At 38.4% G+C, this 16,402-nt stretch overlaps 2 protein-coding genes and 1 pseudogene across 2 annotated transcripts; 1 reads left to right on the forward strand and 2 right to left on the reverse strand.

Moving 5' to 3' along the window:
* Positions 1 to 1,448: 1,448 nt before the first annotated feature.
* On the reverse strand, positions 1,449 to 2,121 carry LOC122861633 (annotated as a pseudogene).
* Positions 2,122 to 5,658: 3,537 nt separating this feature from the next.
* Positions 5,659 to 7,467, reverse strand: LOC122861790. Its single transcript, XM_044166671.1, has 2 exons — positions 6,019 to 7,467; positions 5,659 to 5,807 (listed from the first exon to the last, which is right to left on the reverse strand). Exons 1-2 carry the CDS (start codon positions 6,728 to 6,730, stop codon positions 5,692 to 5,694), a joined length of 828 nt encoding a protein of 275 aa, XP_044022606.1. The 5' UTR covers positions 6,731 to 7,467; the 3' UTR covers positions 5,659 to 5,691.
* A 2,978-nt stretch (positions 7,468 to 10,445) lies between these two features.
* LOC122861941 (cytochrome c oxidase subunit 8B, mitochondrial) lies at positions 10,446 to 15,662 on the forward strand. The gene is made up of 2 exons (XM_044167037.1): positions 10,446 to 10,634; positions 15,292 to 15,662. The coding sequence occupies exons 1-2, from the start codon at positions 10,518 to 10,520 to the stop codon at positions 15,385 to 15,387; spliced, it is 213 nt and encodes a 70-aa protein (XP_044022972.1). The 5' UTR covers positions 10,446 to 10,517; the 3' UTR covers positions 15,388 to 15,662.
* Positions 15,663 to 16,402: the final 740 nt, after the last annotated feature.

Consider the following 16,402-nt stretch of genomic DNA (forward strand, 5'->3'; position numbering starts at 1 on the left):
GGCAACAAGGTAACTAGTAACCATAGTACTGCACAAGTACCTATGTACTTATTACTGTACTGTAATTGTACTACAGTACAGTAATTGAGTAAATGTTACATTCCACCATGGTTGACTGACATTGCTGCTCACAGCCCTGCTGCTACTGAGGCCAAAATAACATGAAATAAAGGTAATGATCACACGACACGTCATTTTAGTAAAAATGTATTCATTCAACTCTTAATCTCCAGCAAGTTAACACTCCTACACTCCCATTATTGCTTACAAATAAAATAAAATGGCTGCACTCACTGTGCCAATGTACAATGCACCTATACGATGATAGAAGCCACAGTTTCTGTGCTCTTGATGATTCCAACACCTGACATTTAAAGTCATTTTAATTCAATTCAATACAAAATTTACATTTATGACTTAGCTGTATTATAGTGTATTATATTTTGATTTGCTTAGTACTTCTATTCCTGTGTGCACTGACATGATAGTGAGCAGCTGTAACGAAAGAGTTTCCCCTCGGGGATCAATAAAGTATTTCTGATTCTGATTCTTGAAAACAAAATAATTCAGATTTCCGATATAAGTTAAAATTTTACAAAAATATATTGAAATATAGTGATAATTAACAATAAAAATGTTTAAAGTACAAGGAAGAGAAGGGGCTGTATAACTCTCTCTTGCATATGCATACATTCTTCTCTTACATGCATATATTTTCAATTGTATGAATGTGTGCGTTAAAATATATGAATATAAAGTTCACTTTTGAGACTTTGGAGGCGGGGACTCAACTTTCTTCTATTTGCTGGCGGGGGTCACTTGTCTCGCCCATCGTCACGTCTGCATTCAAGGATTAAATCCGTTCATGGCCACTCACAGATCCCGCTGTTGTAATTAAGTTTGGTCGGTTTTTCCTCTAAATGCACATTTGGCAGAGGCGCCAACTCATGAGGAAGACTCTGTGTTCATGTAAATATACAGCATATAGCTTGAGAACCATATATAGTGATTTCCCCATATTGCCCAGGACAGAAAAGCTAAATATGCTGGCCTATGTAGCTAACATTAGCTTTGTTATACAGTGTGTCTATTCTTCATAACATAACACTTGTAGATGCAGCCGCTGCACAGATTGAAATAAAATAAACAGTCAGATTGTAGAAATTAGACTGTAAAGTTGATTAAGTTAGCTGACCCTCCCCGGCCCAGGTAAGTGCATAGTGTGAGTCAGGAGGAATTGGTGCTGTACATGGCTAAATGTTTCTGTGTAGATGCTCCAGCCGCTTACTGTATTGTAGCCAAGTGGAACTGATATTGTGGGGCCGTTGCTCTGGCCGGACCTGTAATTCAGTGCGCAGGCAGTGATTTGTTAAGCACCTGTTGGCGTGCCGCAGGCCATTCTGGGCTTTGTCTCCTCCAAGATGGTTAAAGTGGTGTTTTTTTTGTTTAAGTTTGAAATCTTTATTTACAGTCATACAGGTTAAATACACAACATTCAAACGTACAAAGCTTGATGTAAATCAAACAAGCTGAGTTTAACAGAGTTAGAAACACATCCGCCTTCCAGCTGCAGATCGCTCTGATGACCTCTGACCTTCATCATCAGACCACCTGACCTTCACCTCACTTCCTGTGTGTCGTCTCTAGACGTTGATTGGTTCCTGCTGGTTGTTCTGACGTTTGACCACAAAAACCTTCTGACCAGAAACTGTCACCTTGTAAACGAAATCCTCCAGAATCACTGACATGCGTTTGAAGGGCGGCTCAGCTGATCCAGGTAACCTGAATCGACTCGCCGTTCAAACCACCTGCATCATCACACTGGCTGTGTGTTCATCGTTCTCCAGCTCACGTGCAGAGGCCAGAACACCGTCCTCGCTGATGACCAGGTATCTGAGCTGATCCGGGATCCGCTCCAGCCCCACAGTCAGAGCCGCTGTCGTCTGCAAACAGGCTCAGACTGAGCTAACAGGCTAAGTGCTAACAGGCAGTGTCAGTCATTTCTGACAAACACTAAACTCCGAGTCACATAAACGCCACAGTGAGAGTTTAAATAACTTTATATCAAACAGAAAATGCTGAAAACATCAGAACTCACCATTCTTCTTCTTCTGTTTTTACAAGTTTTTTTCCCTTTAATATTTATTTCAAAACCATACAGGCTTATTAAACATTCAATATTTCAAGTAGAGCAGGTCGAACAATTGAACAAAAATTAAACCAAGAACAAAGAAAGCCATAATTACAGAGTTACAGGGTTCAAAGAAAGAGCAACCAAATTATTTCATAGCCAAAGTGCATTCTTAGATTTACAAAAATTCAAAGACTCTTTTAATAATGACATATCATGAATAAAAACATTAAATAAAGGTTTAGTGTTGCCAAATTTACATTTGTGAATGAAAAAAAATTGCCATAACAATCATACTATTAATTGTTAAATCTTTTATTTGTCCTCCAGTACAACGCCAAATTTAACATCATTGTAATCGAAAGATCGGACACCCAAGTAATTTTGATAAGCCCAAATACAGAAACTATCCCAAAATATCTTTGAATAAACACATGAGAAAAAGAGATGCTCATCTGTTTCAATGTTAGCTAAACAAAAAGTACAAACATTGTCCTCAATATTAAATTTTGAATGTAAAAGTTCTTTGCATGGATAAACATTATTTAACAATTTGAAACGTACCTCTTTAGCTTTGGGTGGGACAGGAAGTTTTAAATAGTTACATCTAAACTTTTTTATATTTTGACTGGTGAAACCCTCCATAATATTTCATCTTCTTAAAGGCATAGGAAAACATTCATTGGACAATACGGATCTTAAGAACTTGAAATGTTTTGAATAGTTAAGGGAAACAGTTGGGGAACAGAGTGTGTATACATCAAGAAACCTTTAACAGAACCAATAATAGCTTGTGGAATCACATTGATGACTTGTGTAAATTGTTGATTAGAACAAATAATATTATATTTGTGAATGAAGTCTGAATAGTTAAGTAAATTACCCCTGTCATCCAGTAAATGAAAAACCAGCATTTCACCCTGTTCAGCCCAGTGTTTGTAAAAGAAGGATTTGTTTCTGATCAGTATATACCTGTTATTCCATAAAGGTGTATCATGGGGCGAAAGATTACGATTTATAAATTAATTTCCAGTACTGGAGAACTTGTCCATGAAACTTAGACAAATTAATGGGTAATTTGGATAACTCAAAATCACATTTAATAAGAAATTCGACACCACCAAAACTAGAGAATATTTTAGTGGGGAGATTGAACCAGAAACTGTCTAGATTTGTTATACAATTTTGTAACCAACGTAATTTTAAAGTGCCATTCATTGGGTCGAAATCAATGGCATTCAGGCCGCCGCCTTCTAAAGATTTAACAATATCATTTTTCCTTATATAATGATGCTCATTTATCCAGAGAAAATTGAAGTTATTTTGATTGATTTGTTTGATCACTTTTTGAGGTATGTAGGAAATATGCAGGATAAATAAGTCTCGAGAGACCCACCATTTTAGAGAGTAGTAATCTTCCAAAAATAGATAGGTCTCTCTGCAACCACATGTTCAGAATTGCTTTACTCTTCTTTAAAACACCATCAAAATTATACTGCTCTCTATCTATTTCACTTTTCGTTACAATAAAACCTAAATATTTGACTTGATCCTTAACAGGTATACCATATAACGGTGTTTGCAGGTGATCGTGGATGGCCATCAGCTCACATTTACCCATATGTAGATAAAGACCAGCTGCTTCTGAGAAACGAGCAACAACTTGCAGAGCTGTTGGTATTTGAGTCTTGTTTTTCAAAAACAGCGTGGTATCGTCCGCTAACTGACTTATCGCAAGTGGATATCCCAAAACATCTAATTTATCTAATTCTACACATGTTTTTATCATTATGCTCAGAATTTCTGCAACCATAATAAATAAAAGTGGAGAGGAAGAGCACCCTTGCTTTATCCCTCTCTTTATATCAAAACGTCTACATGTGCCAAAGGGCAACAGAACAGCACTATTGATATCACTATACAGCATTTGAATAATATCACAGAAGGCATTTCCAAAGTACCGTAGAGTATCAAACATTAAGGAGTGTTCTACACGGTCAAACGCCTTAGAGAAATCCAAAAACAAAATAAAACCGTCATCTTCGATATTGTCTCTATAGTCCAATAAATCAAGAACAAGCCTAATATTGTCATGGATTGACCGACCTCTGAGAAAACCAGACTGAGATTCACTGATAATTTGCGAGATACCTACCTTAAGCCTATTTGCAATGGCATGAGTCAGCAATTTATAATCTACATTAAGTTGTGTTATCGGTCTCAGATTGTCCAGATATTTCTTATACTTTCCAGTTTTTGGAATAAGTGATATGAGCCCTTGTTTCATAGTAGTCATCAGAGTTTTGTTTTTGATACTTTCCGTTATGGCAAGGAAGAACAAATCCTTAAGATCCTCCCAAAAGTGCTTATAAAAGTCCGAAGAGAGTCCATCCTGCCCGGGAGACTTCCTAAGAGGCAGCTGTTTAACAGCATTGTCCAGTTCAAACATTTCAATGTCTGAGTCACACACGTCCTTAAAGTCTGAGCTGATGGAGGAAATGTGATGTTTAATACTTTCCAAAAGCGATAAATCTCTGCCTCGGTCAGAAGGAGTGTATAAGTTGTTGTAGAATCTGTAGACCTCCTCGGTGATTAATTTTGGATCTGTGCATTCAGAGCCATTTATCATCAGTGTGTTAATAATATTTCTCTCCTGTCTCCTCTTCTCAAGACCACAGAAATAAGCTGTATTACGTTCACTTTCTTCGATCCATTTCGCCCTCGACCTTATGAAAGCTCCCCTTGCTCTTCTGGTACTCAATTCGTCCAATTGGGTTTTTAGATTGATGAAAGTAGCTTTATCTGAATCCAACATGGGGGTCCTTTTGCAATAATCATCCAAATCCTGTATTAGTTTAGGTTCTTGTTCTCTCAGGGTTCTAGCCCTTTTTTTTCTAAATTGTATTGAGATCTGCCTAACCCTAAACCTAAAAAATCCATCTGCTGCAATAGTTACCAATTGACGTATCATATTTGATATTTAACATTCTCCTTTATTATGTTGCAGTATTCCTGACATTTTAGAAAGTCAGCATTAAATTTCCAACAAACATTTCTCCTATTACCTCTTAGCTCTGGCTCCAATTTAAGAAACAGCAAACAGTGGTCAGTTAAGGGCGCACTGGATATGGCTACCTTCGATAAAAAATTGTTGAATGCTGGAGCGGCCAGCCACAAATCAATTCTAGACCTGATACTCCGATTAGGTTTAATCCAAGAGTATTGTCTAAGATTAGGATATGTATCCCTTCATATATCTATCAAGGAAAAGGTGTTACAAAAATCAAGAAAGGTACCATTGTAATGAGTGTCTGTGAATTTAGTGGGATATCTATCAAGATATTCATCAGGTGCTAGATTGAAATCTCCTCCAAACAATATCAAATCTGTGTGGTATGAACTTTTATATTGAGAAACAACCTCTGTGATTTCTTGTAACGGCCTTATTTTGATTGGTGTTATTGTAACCATAGACATTTGTTAAGCTCAAGTAAATATTGTCCATATTAATGAAAGCTGTCAGCCAGTGACCATTGTCATCTGACTTATATGAGACTACATTACTTGTTAAAGCAGATGGCTACTCCTGCAGATCTGTTGCTCCCGTGGCTGAAGAGAATTTTGTCCCCCCACTGCGTTGACCAGTATGTGGCGTCAGAGGCACATGAGTGAGTTTCTTGAAGAAGGACACAGTGGCTTTTAAATCCTTTACAGTGCAAAAAACAGCTTTTCTTTTCACATTGTCTTTTAAACCCCTTGTATTGAGTGAAATAAAACTTAAATGGGCTTTCAGAACATCCATCTGCTGGATAACCTCGCAGCAATAAAAAAAAAAAGTTAAAGAGTAGTAAGAAGTGTCTTAAAGTGACTAATAAACAGGTTTATACCAGCGTTCTTGCAGACAGCAGAAACTTTGGTCATTTTCCAGAACCCATCTCTGTGTTGGCATCTTGTAAACTGAATGATTATGTTTCTCACTTTGCTGTCTAACTTTGGACCAATCCGGTGTACCGTATCCACAATCTCCTCCATGTTTTGTGCCCATTGAGGAGCTATCTTCTTGAGGAGATTAATGACTTTGGCTCTGGTATCTTCTTTCATGGTCTCTTTCATGCCTTTGATCCGGAGATTCCACCTTCTTTTATAGCGATCATGTTCTCTGCATTTTTCTTGCAGCTCAACATTTTCAACACACAATCGCTCCAAGTTTTTCTCCATCACAGATACTCTGCCTTTGCAATCCCTGATCTCAGATGCATTAAATTCAACTGCTTTCGAGAGGCTAGCAAGCATTGCACAGTTCTGTGCTAACTTAGTGTCCATGTTTTCCATTTTCTTTTCTAGTGTATCAAATCTCTTATTCAACAAGTTTATTGCAGCAAGAATAGCAGAACTTGGAGCTTCCCCTTCATTTGACTTTGACATTTTGCGAACATGTTCACCTTTGGACGGAGTACAGGGAACAGACTCACTCAAATCGTCCAAGTTCCTCTTATCACGGCTACGCTCTGTGTCCATTGACGTTTCACCTGCCGAAAGATAGTCATGGCCACTTTGTTCCAATGAAACAGCGGGTTGCATTGGTTTCGGAGGGGACATTTTGTCTTGTTGCAGTCAGGAAAACTTTAGAATTCTTAAACAAGTTAAAATAGTGGGAACAGTAGTCAAAAGATAACTTTGGAGGGAATTTACCAGAGGCAAACGTGACCGCTCAGACCGCCATCTTGCTGACCTTCCGGTTGAAGCTGTGTTCAGACTACCGGTGACAATGCATCACGCTACAAGTCATTTTCAATGGAAGCCGGTGACATAAAGCTACAAACTGACGCCCGACACTTGTTGCTGTGTGACGGGAGTGACGCGCTACAAATCAAAGCTGAGCTGGCCTCAACTTTTTTTCAGCGCTCCAACGACACCGTGAAGCGTCCATCAATCATGTTTTTGTTTCACCGGTCCCATTCTCTGTTCCGTCTATCTAAAAAAATTAAAGAAAAACTTATTCTGGTTGGGAGCAGTGTGACGAGCACAGGTGTCTGTGACTGGCTGACTGGAACCGCGGATGTTGTTGCTTTGTTCGGGATAAGTTACCTTGCATGTGATAATGTTGTGGCATCTGTGTTGGCCGTTACTAAAATTAAATAACATTTGTTTATAGGAGAGTCCAGTGTCGCGGAGGCGCCTTGCCTTGATGTGCTGGTGGACCGCCTTTACAAGGTATATGTCTACTTATATTTGGGGCTGGCGTATGTGTTTGCCACCTTAAACGGATGTGGTCAGGTAGTGGGTGTAATGTGCTGCTGAATGTCAACCAAGCTGTCTCCTTGTGCTTAAAGCTATTTTATCAACCAGAATTATTTTTTTGCATAATAAAGATTTGTATTTTTAATATAACTCTGCCTCCTGGTCATATATGCCTTAACAGTGTTTGAACCGGTGATCTGTGGCAAAGGGGTGCCACAGTATGATCTGAACTGTTGAATTAAAATCCCTCTTTTCCCTCACATTCGCTTGTTTTGATGCTGTGGTTGTCCTGCTCCCTCACCGCTCCCTCACCACTCTGAATGTTCATGACCATCAGGCACTGTGCAAAGGAGTTAAATATCACTTCCTGCGTTGACTATGTGGGAGCGGAGAACACACACTAATCATACATGATGTTGCCGTATATCAAGTGTAGACCACACAAATTAAATTTCATGTAGATCAGATGATGTTTGTTACATGTTGCTTGCTTCCTGTTGCCAGTAATTGGCACTATGACTCATGAATGTTACAAGTGTTACTGAGCGTGGTCCATCAGTAACCGTATGAAGTTTGAGGCTGATCAGTTGAGTTATTCCCACTCCGTGTTAAGCATGGCCTCACGCTTCTGCCATGGCGATCCCGTTCGATACGTCAACAGATGTTGCTGTATATCAAGTGCAGACCACACAACGTAAATTTCATGTAGTTCATATGATGTTTGTCACATGTGGCTTGCTTCCTGTTGCCAGTAGTGCTTCCGGTTGCCAGTAGGTGGCGCTATAACTAACTCAATACTGACATGTAGAAGTCCTCAGGCCGGATCTCTTATCAAACATAAAATTTAACAAAGGTGACGATGTGGAGCTGAGGTAGCACTGTTACTAATTCTGGAACACAGAATCTGCCATGTTGCCACGACAACACTGCTTGAGAAAACATAAAATGCTTCACAATTTAGCACCAGAACGGTTTTTAGATTACACTGCCCAAATTTGAAGTTGACTGGATTAATTCTCTAGGAGCATTTCAACATCAAAAAATTGTTAAAATTCAACAAACTTTGCTGCATTGCTATGGCAACGCTGTTTGAGGAAACCTAAAAAACTTTGCAATTTAGCGTAGCAAAGGTCTTTAGATTGCACTGCCCAAATTTGAAGTCGACAGGATTCCTTCTTTAGGAGGAGTTTGTTAAAGTACGGAGCCTGTCAATGGCAAAAAATAGCATGTTAAATTCAAAATGGCTGATTTCCTGTTGGGTTTAGGGTATGGCTCCAAGAGGCTTTTTTTTTTTTTTTTTTTTTAAATCTAGAGATGGCGGATACATCTGCCTCCCAAATTTCATACATCTAGGTGAAACGTACCACAGGGGCTGCTTTGTTGAAATTTTGAAGGGAATGCTATTGAGCCATTTTGCCACACCCAAGCCCCAGACTATACCAGAAAACAAGGCTAAAAGTCATTAGGGGGCACTATAGAGCCGACATGCCACCCCCAAGCCCAACATTGGACTCAAATTAAAGTATTTGGGCGCAAAGTTTTCTCAGCATCCTACAGACCTCAAACAAGAGTGTTTAAAGATTTGAAATTGACACAGGAAATCCAAAGTAGCTGGTTTCCTGTTGGGTAAACTCTCTCAAAAGAAACTGAAATATGTTCTTTATGATGACAGCAAACCTGAAAATCTCAAATGTTTCCCAACCATGGCGTGCGTTTGGGGGTGCTATAGAGCCCCCTGGCCACGAACGAGCCCAATCACTACAGAACTTTGCAATTTTCACCAGTTATGACGTTTGTGCAAAATTTCAAGCGTTTAAGCATCCTAAGCCACTCAAATGTGTTCAAAGGGGCAGAATAACAATAATAATAATCTCTAGAAAAACAATAGGTTCCTTGCACTTTCAGTGCTCAGGCCCTAATGATACCTTCAATGTCATGCCTTTTCTTTCATCCTGTTCTGAGCCTAGTTCAAGAGCAGCTTTTTTTATCCATACTGTAACAAGTCAAATTAGAAAAACATAATAGCAATCAGTTTACACACACGTATATGACTGATATTGTCACTTTCTTGGTGAGTGTTACTAGCAAGGTAGGTCTTCAGAGTGTGGTTGCAGACCAAAGCCCCCTTTCTTCAAAATATCTTAAGGCTGAGACTATCTTTGTCCCATTGTAACTCCATGGACTAAGATCATTTTAGCCTGAAGATGATTTTGGGAAATGAAGCCCAATCTAGTAAGGATTAATGTTGCAAATAATTTTGTGTCACACACAAAGGGCATATCTTGCAATAAATTTGTTTAATTCTAAACAATATGAGGCAATAATACTCACCAAACTTTATTCATAAATCCTACATTTTCGTTTACTGTTGTAATGTACAAATGCACTCACGTAGTGAACTCACTTATTTTAGATGTTTTATAAATCCAGAGGGTCTTAAGGTAAATTCGGCATGGATGATCGCCAACAAAACAACGCTTAACGTAGACGAAAAGGCAATCTATTGTAAGGTACAGACAGAAGGGAGAGAGAGAGTGCCACAAACTGCTGTTTCTATGCGAGGGTTTCCTTCTACCTCATACAAATCACTGTGTCTTAATATTTCTCTCCCACAGACTAGCACTGAATTGATTCTCAAAAATACGGAATAAAAGCGTGTCCCGTATCAATTCAATACGGAACACGGACGGTTGGCAACCCTAGCTCCTAGTGACCGCAGAGCACCATCATTCCAGCAGACACCGTGTCCCAAACTAAGTTAGGAATAGGTAAAATCTTAAAAGTTGTATCTATTTGTCAAATAAATGTTAGTGCAGTAAAAAATACAATATTTCTCTCTAAAATGTAGTGGAGTAGAAGTATAAAGTGACATAATATGGATATACTCGAGTAAAGTACAAGCACCTCAATTTTTTATTGAAGTACAGTTCTTGAGTAAGTCTACTTTACACCACTAAGGAAGACTAAATCATTATACCTCCATGTACGTTAACATCCAGGACAGTAGATGGCACTGTGCGACTCGCTAGTTAATCATCTCCGGTGAGGAGAATAAGAGAAATGACCTTTACATTGATCCGGTTCCTCTTTACGCCCTGCCACCTTCTGCATTCGAGAAGATAACCCTTCACCGTAGCGGATAAACATGCCGGGGCTCCTGAAGATCATCGCTAGTCGTGCTGCTCCTGCCCTGCGGGGACACAACCTCACTCAGAGGGCTAATCTCTACACTAGACCGGCAAAGGAAAAGATCGGCCCAGCTGTAAGTCTGCTGTTATCGCTAAACCACCTCGGGCTCATACTAACTGGATGGTTTGCTAGCAGCTACTAACGTTAGCTGTCCTTGGCTGATAAGGTCAAAACCGATGTCTGTAAAGTCAGCGGGCAGTGCTAAACGTTTTTTATTATAAAAGCCATCGTGTCTAATTAACACAAGTTAATTCAAATCGCTGCATTTCTGGTAAAGTATTTTAAATCGCTGCTCATTATTTTCATATTAACAGTTCCACTTCCTTCACCAAGTTAGGCCCAAGCTAACATATTAAGTTAACGTTAGCTACCAATGATATTTCTAAGCGCTCTGTCTTGTATTGAATTAACGCTGTGCAGAAATATGTTTATATAACTGTCAGTATAATGACGCCATTTTCAGGGACAGTTGGACAACACATTCAGAGTGTTCAGACCCCTTCACGTTTTTCACATTTTGTTTCGTTGGAGCCATTTTGTTATGTTGCAAAAAATCCCTAAATCCAGCTGGGAAAAGCTTGTTGCATCAAACCTAAGAAGAGGAAGACTTGAGGCTGTAATTGCTGTCAGGTGCTCCAACTAAGCACTGAGTTAAGGGTCTGAATTCTTATGTCAATGTGATACTTAAGGTTTTCCTTTTTAATACATTTGCAAAAATGTATAAAATCCTGTTTTCGCGTTGTCGTTATGGGGTATTGATGAGGGAAAAACTTAAGTGAAACAATTTTAGCATAAGGCAATATAACAAAATGTGAAAAAAGTGAAGGAGTCTGAATACTTTCTGAATACACCGTACATGAGTGAAAAACGTGTAATTTTGCAGTAAATCCTCATAATGCATGGGGGGGGCATTTTACATAGTTTTAGACTATTATCATTAGTGTTATTAATAAAACACACAGGTTGTAGTATTTCACATTAGCAGGAAAAAAGTGAAACAAATATGCTCACTGATAAAGTCAGTGCAATGTCCATTTTAGTGAGTGATCGCACTGTGTGCCATTAATAAATAATAACATTGGTTAAACAAGGCTTATAGTGAAGGGATTTGAATTGCGATTTGCTGATCCTCCCAAAGTCAGGGCGAAGGCACCAACCAGCTGTAGGGGTGGGTATCGTTAGGATTGTATCTTTTATCTAATCCATACTCTTATCGGCCTGGTTATTTGTCAATATCGGTTATTTTTCATTCCTAAATAATTGGTTTGTTTGTTGTTTTTTTGACTGACTGGGAGTGAGATGCTTTGCTGAAGCAACAGTGCAAAACACAATGTTAGAGATCTTTTATGTTAATATGAGACGCGTAAAAATATTTTCGCTTCATTATGAAACTATGGTGGGACAAATTAGACGGTGGCAGGCCGCCTCAGCGGTCCACCTACTAGCTTTTGGAGCTTTCAAATGGAGTTGCTCAGGAACTTAAAACTTTAACGGGTGGTCGTATATAGAGGAGAGATGGTAACCACCGTCTCTGTTCAAAGAGTCTTTGCACAAAGGTCAAGAATGAATTTCAATGCTCAAACTGGAGGACAGCTGAGACAGCTAATATCAGTAAAACTGATCACATTGTATTTAAAACAAACATTGTTACTCTTTCAGAAAGAGTTGTCCCGATCATGTTCTTTGGCCTTGATCCCAATCAGTCCTTTTTTAATATTTAGTATCTGCAGATTTCGAGTCTGATCTGACACATAGCAGCAGAAGATGTGCAATGTTGATTAAATATATATTGACACATTGAGATAATAGGTGTAACCTACTGACTTTGGCACACCTTATTTTTCACTAGCTACTTAGTTTAACTGAGAGGTTCCAACTCCTGAAAATAATGTGACACAATCCACTAGAGCAGTGTTACTTAATTGCGCGGCTCGCCAAGCTTTAATAACTGGTTCGCTTAGCAGCAGATAATTGTATGATAATATGGCCAATACACATAATTCCTAAAATACTTAAAACAGCTACACTATTCATACACAAGATGACAGTATAATTACAGAACCTACCCTAACTCACTGCCGTGTTGCCAGTTTTGGTATACCTCTGGAGCACTTTGGACCTGTCCAAAGTGGGGAAATAAATAGTGGGCTGGTGTAGGATTATTTGGGGTGATTATAAGAAATAGCTATACAGTACACTACACTATAAGCTGCAACCTTTTCATGTATATTTGGGCTTTTACTAATATATCTTCTGAATTAAAGGGGAGGAAACTGTCACCAACCTAGCAACACTGCTCACTGGTTTAGTATCCTTATTTGTTCTGCTATTACAGGGTCTTATGCTAGTTAACACGTAGTGCACAAACAATAAAAATCGATGGATTTCTACTCAGTCGCTTCTACTCACAGTCGCAAACCAGATGGAGAGAAACAAGGCAGTGTGGCAAGTGAGGAAAATGAAGAGTAAGATAATGCAGCACCCTAAAATCAAAACGAAGACGCTGCAGAGGGGACTAGCAGGCAGACTGCAGGTGGTCAGAGTGGGGGGGGAAGGTACGAGCCATACAAGATGAGAAATTTTAAGAAAAATGGTCAGAGGATCGTTTTGTCTTCCACAGATCTAACCCTTTGTGTTTTAATATGCAACCAAACACGCTCCAGTTTCAAGCGAGATAACTTCCAGATCACGCACCCAAAATTGAGCAGGTTTTAGTGGCTCTCCTGTTGACTGCCATGCCATCCCATGGGGGAAAAAGTGATGATAACTGCAGTAAAGAGAGCACGTATCACTCTGGAGTTGTTGGAACTGAAACAACAGTGAACAGTGGTTATCACTCCCTCCGGGAAATAAACGACGCCATGGTTCTGGATACTGATGGATTTATTGCCTTTCTCATTCTTTTCTCCGCTATCACGTTCACCGTCAATGAAATCCACCGTCAAACTACAGTATGACAATGTAAAACATAAACACATTCACATATATTGCAAAAAACTCTATACAAATACACTCGGGAAACACAAACATACTTTACATACCTCGCTGGCTGCATATAACCAAGAAGGAATGAGTTCTTGAAATACCCCGATCAAAATACATAAATGAAAAACATCTTTTCTTCTTTGCAACTTCTTTACAACTTTAAATTCACATGCAGAGATATTAACTTCTCACCAAAAGTCAGTTTTTTCCTGTTGCATCTTTCAAAAATGTCCGTGTGTAACGCATATGTACTTTAGTTCCTACTTAACATAAGCACTCAATATGCATGAATTAATTTAAACAAACATAACAAAAACATGTTAAAACGACAGAAATAATATGTATGGAAATTATAGAACATATTGATTGAAAGAAATGTGTACGGCAGTTATAGTGGTGTTAGAGAGTGGAGCGTCTTCCCTCACAAATGATCTTTGGCTGAGCGCTCACACTAGCTTGGTGAGAGCATATTAACCAGACAACAGACAAGTTTAATTTGGGCCTGCCATCAAGTTTCTCACAGAATCACATTCATTTGTGACAGCTGATGCGACCTGCCACTGGCAACATTTGCCATTTTGACTGGTAAAAGTGATAAGTGCCGGCTAAAAATGACACGCTGCTTGCTGGATAGGGCTTCACCTAACTATTATTTTTTTCAATTAGTCGATTAATCTAATGACAAAGATAATTTTTTTTTATTACTTGATTGATATAATCTACCCAAAATAAATATCAAAAACCTGTCTTATTAATATTTTATTACATTTGTTTTGGTTTTAAGAGAAAATGATTTAACAAGACACAAAGTATGCACTGCAGGGCATTATTCTGCAACAAAAAATATTTGTCTATTGAAAATATTATATCTGCTCACCTTGCTTTTCCCTTCAGTTCTCTTTTCTTTCTTTTGTGGTGGTTGACTCTGTGGGAGGGTGGGTCCTAAAGTTTCCTCAGAAACTCAATATCTCAAGATATTAGGGCTGCAGCTAACAATTATTTTCATTATTGATTAATCGATTAATCATTTAGTCTATAAAATGTAAAACTCTGTTGGAGTATATGTCTTGTTTTGTTCGACCAACAGTCGTGTACCCAAATACTTTCAGTTTACAATTATATAAAACAGAGAAAAGCAGCGAATCCTCCCACTTGAGAAACTGCAACTAGAGAATGTTGGGATTTTTGCTTGATTCATTACATAAACGGTTAATTGACTATCAAAATTGGCAATAACTTTTCTGTTGATTTATATTAAACAAAATACATTAATACACCTAATACAAAACAATAATTGGTAACTAAAAACAGATTTTTAAATTAGACTGGGCTTTTTCCAACAGCACAGTGTATGGTCAAGGATTTTATTTTCCTGGATTTAAAAATGGCTCAATAAAACCCTCTGTTTCCAGTGTGTTTATCGAAAAGCTACACATGCACACTAGATACAGATAAAAATGCACAAGTGTAGCTCCTCTGCTATGAGCGGAAAGACTGATGGGACTGCATACATGGCTGAATGACACCATGCCACGATCAACACATTAAAACTAATACAAAAATATGATTTTGTGTGGGCTGCCCAAATAAACTCACTGCAGATAGAACAGATTTGAACGGTGCTCCCAAAAATTCCTGATATGAGCATTGATTTCAAACACAGTATGATTAATGGATCTTGTTTTATGTAGCAGTGAAGATGCTGATTGGCTGTCAGCTGACTGAATCCTCTGTCTCTTGTCCAGGAAACTGCCATTGGAATGAGCATGTTTTCCCTGGCCATCCTGGGACCAGCTGGATGGATCCTGGCCCACTTGGAGGACTACAAAAAGAAAGACTAAAATTGCCATTTTAATTATCTCATACCTGGTGTATCCAGCCTCCTGTCTCCAGTGACAACCTGGGACCATCATCATTATACTCCGCTGCAGAAAAGAATATGGAACAAGTTTTACCTTGACTCTTCTACCTCGCTGATTGTTTCACTCCACATCCCAGATAGAAACCAACTGTTTCCAAAACACAGATTCTGATACATTGAATGCGTAAAAACTTGTATTGTACCTTGTATCTTCCCTCTTAAGGAGTATGTTACAAGATTAAATTTTAAACATCTTGTTGCTTGTTATGTGTATATTTTGTTTCCTTTGGATAAGGCTTTTTGTTTAGAACATTGAGATTAATTGACGTTACCATGTTTCATGCTGCCAGAGGAATCTGTTCAACAGGATCCGCTGGTTGTCAGGAGAGCTCAAAAGATGCTGACAGAAAGGAAGAGGGGGGAAAAAAGAATACAGGGCAAAGATTTGCTGGTAATGCTGCAGGTTAACCACACCCTCTAAATAAAAATGAAGACACTCATCAGTAGTGATGAAAGAAGATATATATTTTAAAAGTAGCATTGACACAATATAAAGATAATCCATTACAAGTAAAAGTCCTGCATTCAAAATCCACAGTGTTTAAGATTATCAGCAAAATGTTCACAAAGTATCAAAAGTAAAAGTATTCGTTATTTAGAATAGCCCCTTTCTCAGTGTTATATTTTACATTACTGGATGTTTTAGGATGAAAGCAGTGACAATGCATTATATTTGATAATTTCATATTTTGTTCGTAAAATAATCTGTAGTGAAAAGTACAATATCTTCTCTTTGAAATCTTGTACGGTTTAAGTGTTAAGTAACAAAATAGAAATACTCAGGTTAAGTACAAATACCCTGAAATTGTAGTTCACTAAGTAAATGTACTTTTCACCACTGCTCATCAGTGCAAAATGGAACATAACGTAAAGGTACTAAAAGCTATATTTTTCTCATAGTTACAGTTGAGTCAGTTTTTAAGTTCAGATGTAGG

This window comes from Siniperca chuatsi, linkage group LG15 (assembly GCF_020085105.1).
Source record: "Siniperca chuatsi isolate FFG_IHB_CAS linkage group LG15, ASM2008510v1, whole genome shotgun sequence".
Classification (NCBI taxonomy): domain Eukaryota; kingdom Metazoa; phylum Chordata; class Actinopteri; order Centrarchiformes; family Sinipercidae; genus Siniperca; species Siniperca chuatsi.

Bases quoted from the DNA above. Each gene is read 5' to 3' on its own strand.
- LOC122861790 (XM_044166671.1), bottom strand. From the start codon at position 6,730: ATGTCCCCTCCGAAACCAATGCAACCCGCTGTTTCATTGGAACAAAGT. The intron at 5,808-6,018 runs GTATAAACCTGT...TCCTTCTTCAAG, and splicing joins TGCTGTCTGCAAGAACGCTG to AAACTCACTCATGTGCCTCT.
- LOC122861941 (XM_044167037.1), top strand. From the start codon at position 10,518: ATGCCGGGGCTCCTGAAGATCATCGCTAGTCGTGCTGCTCCTGCCCTG. The intron at 10,635-15,291 runs GTAAGTCTGCTG...TCTCTTGTCCAG, and splicing joins AGGAAAAGATCGGCCCAGCT to GAAACTGCCATTGGAATGAG.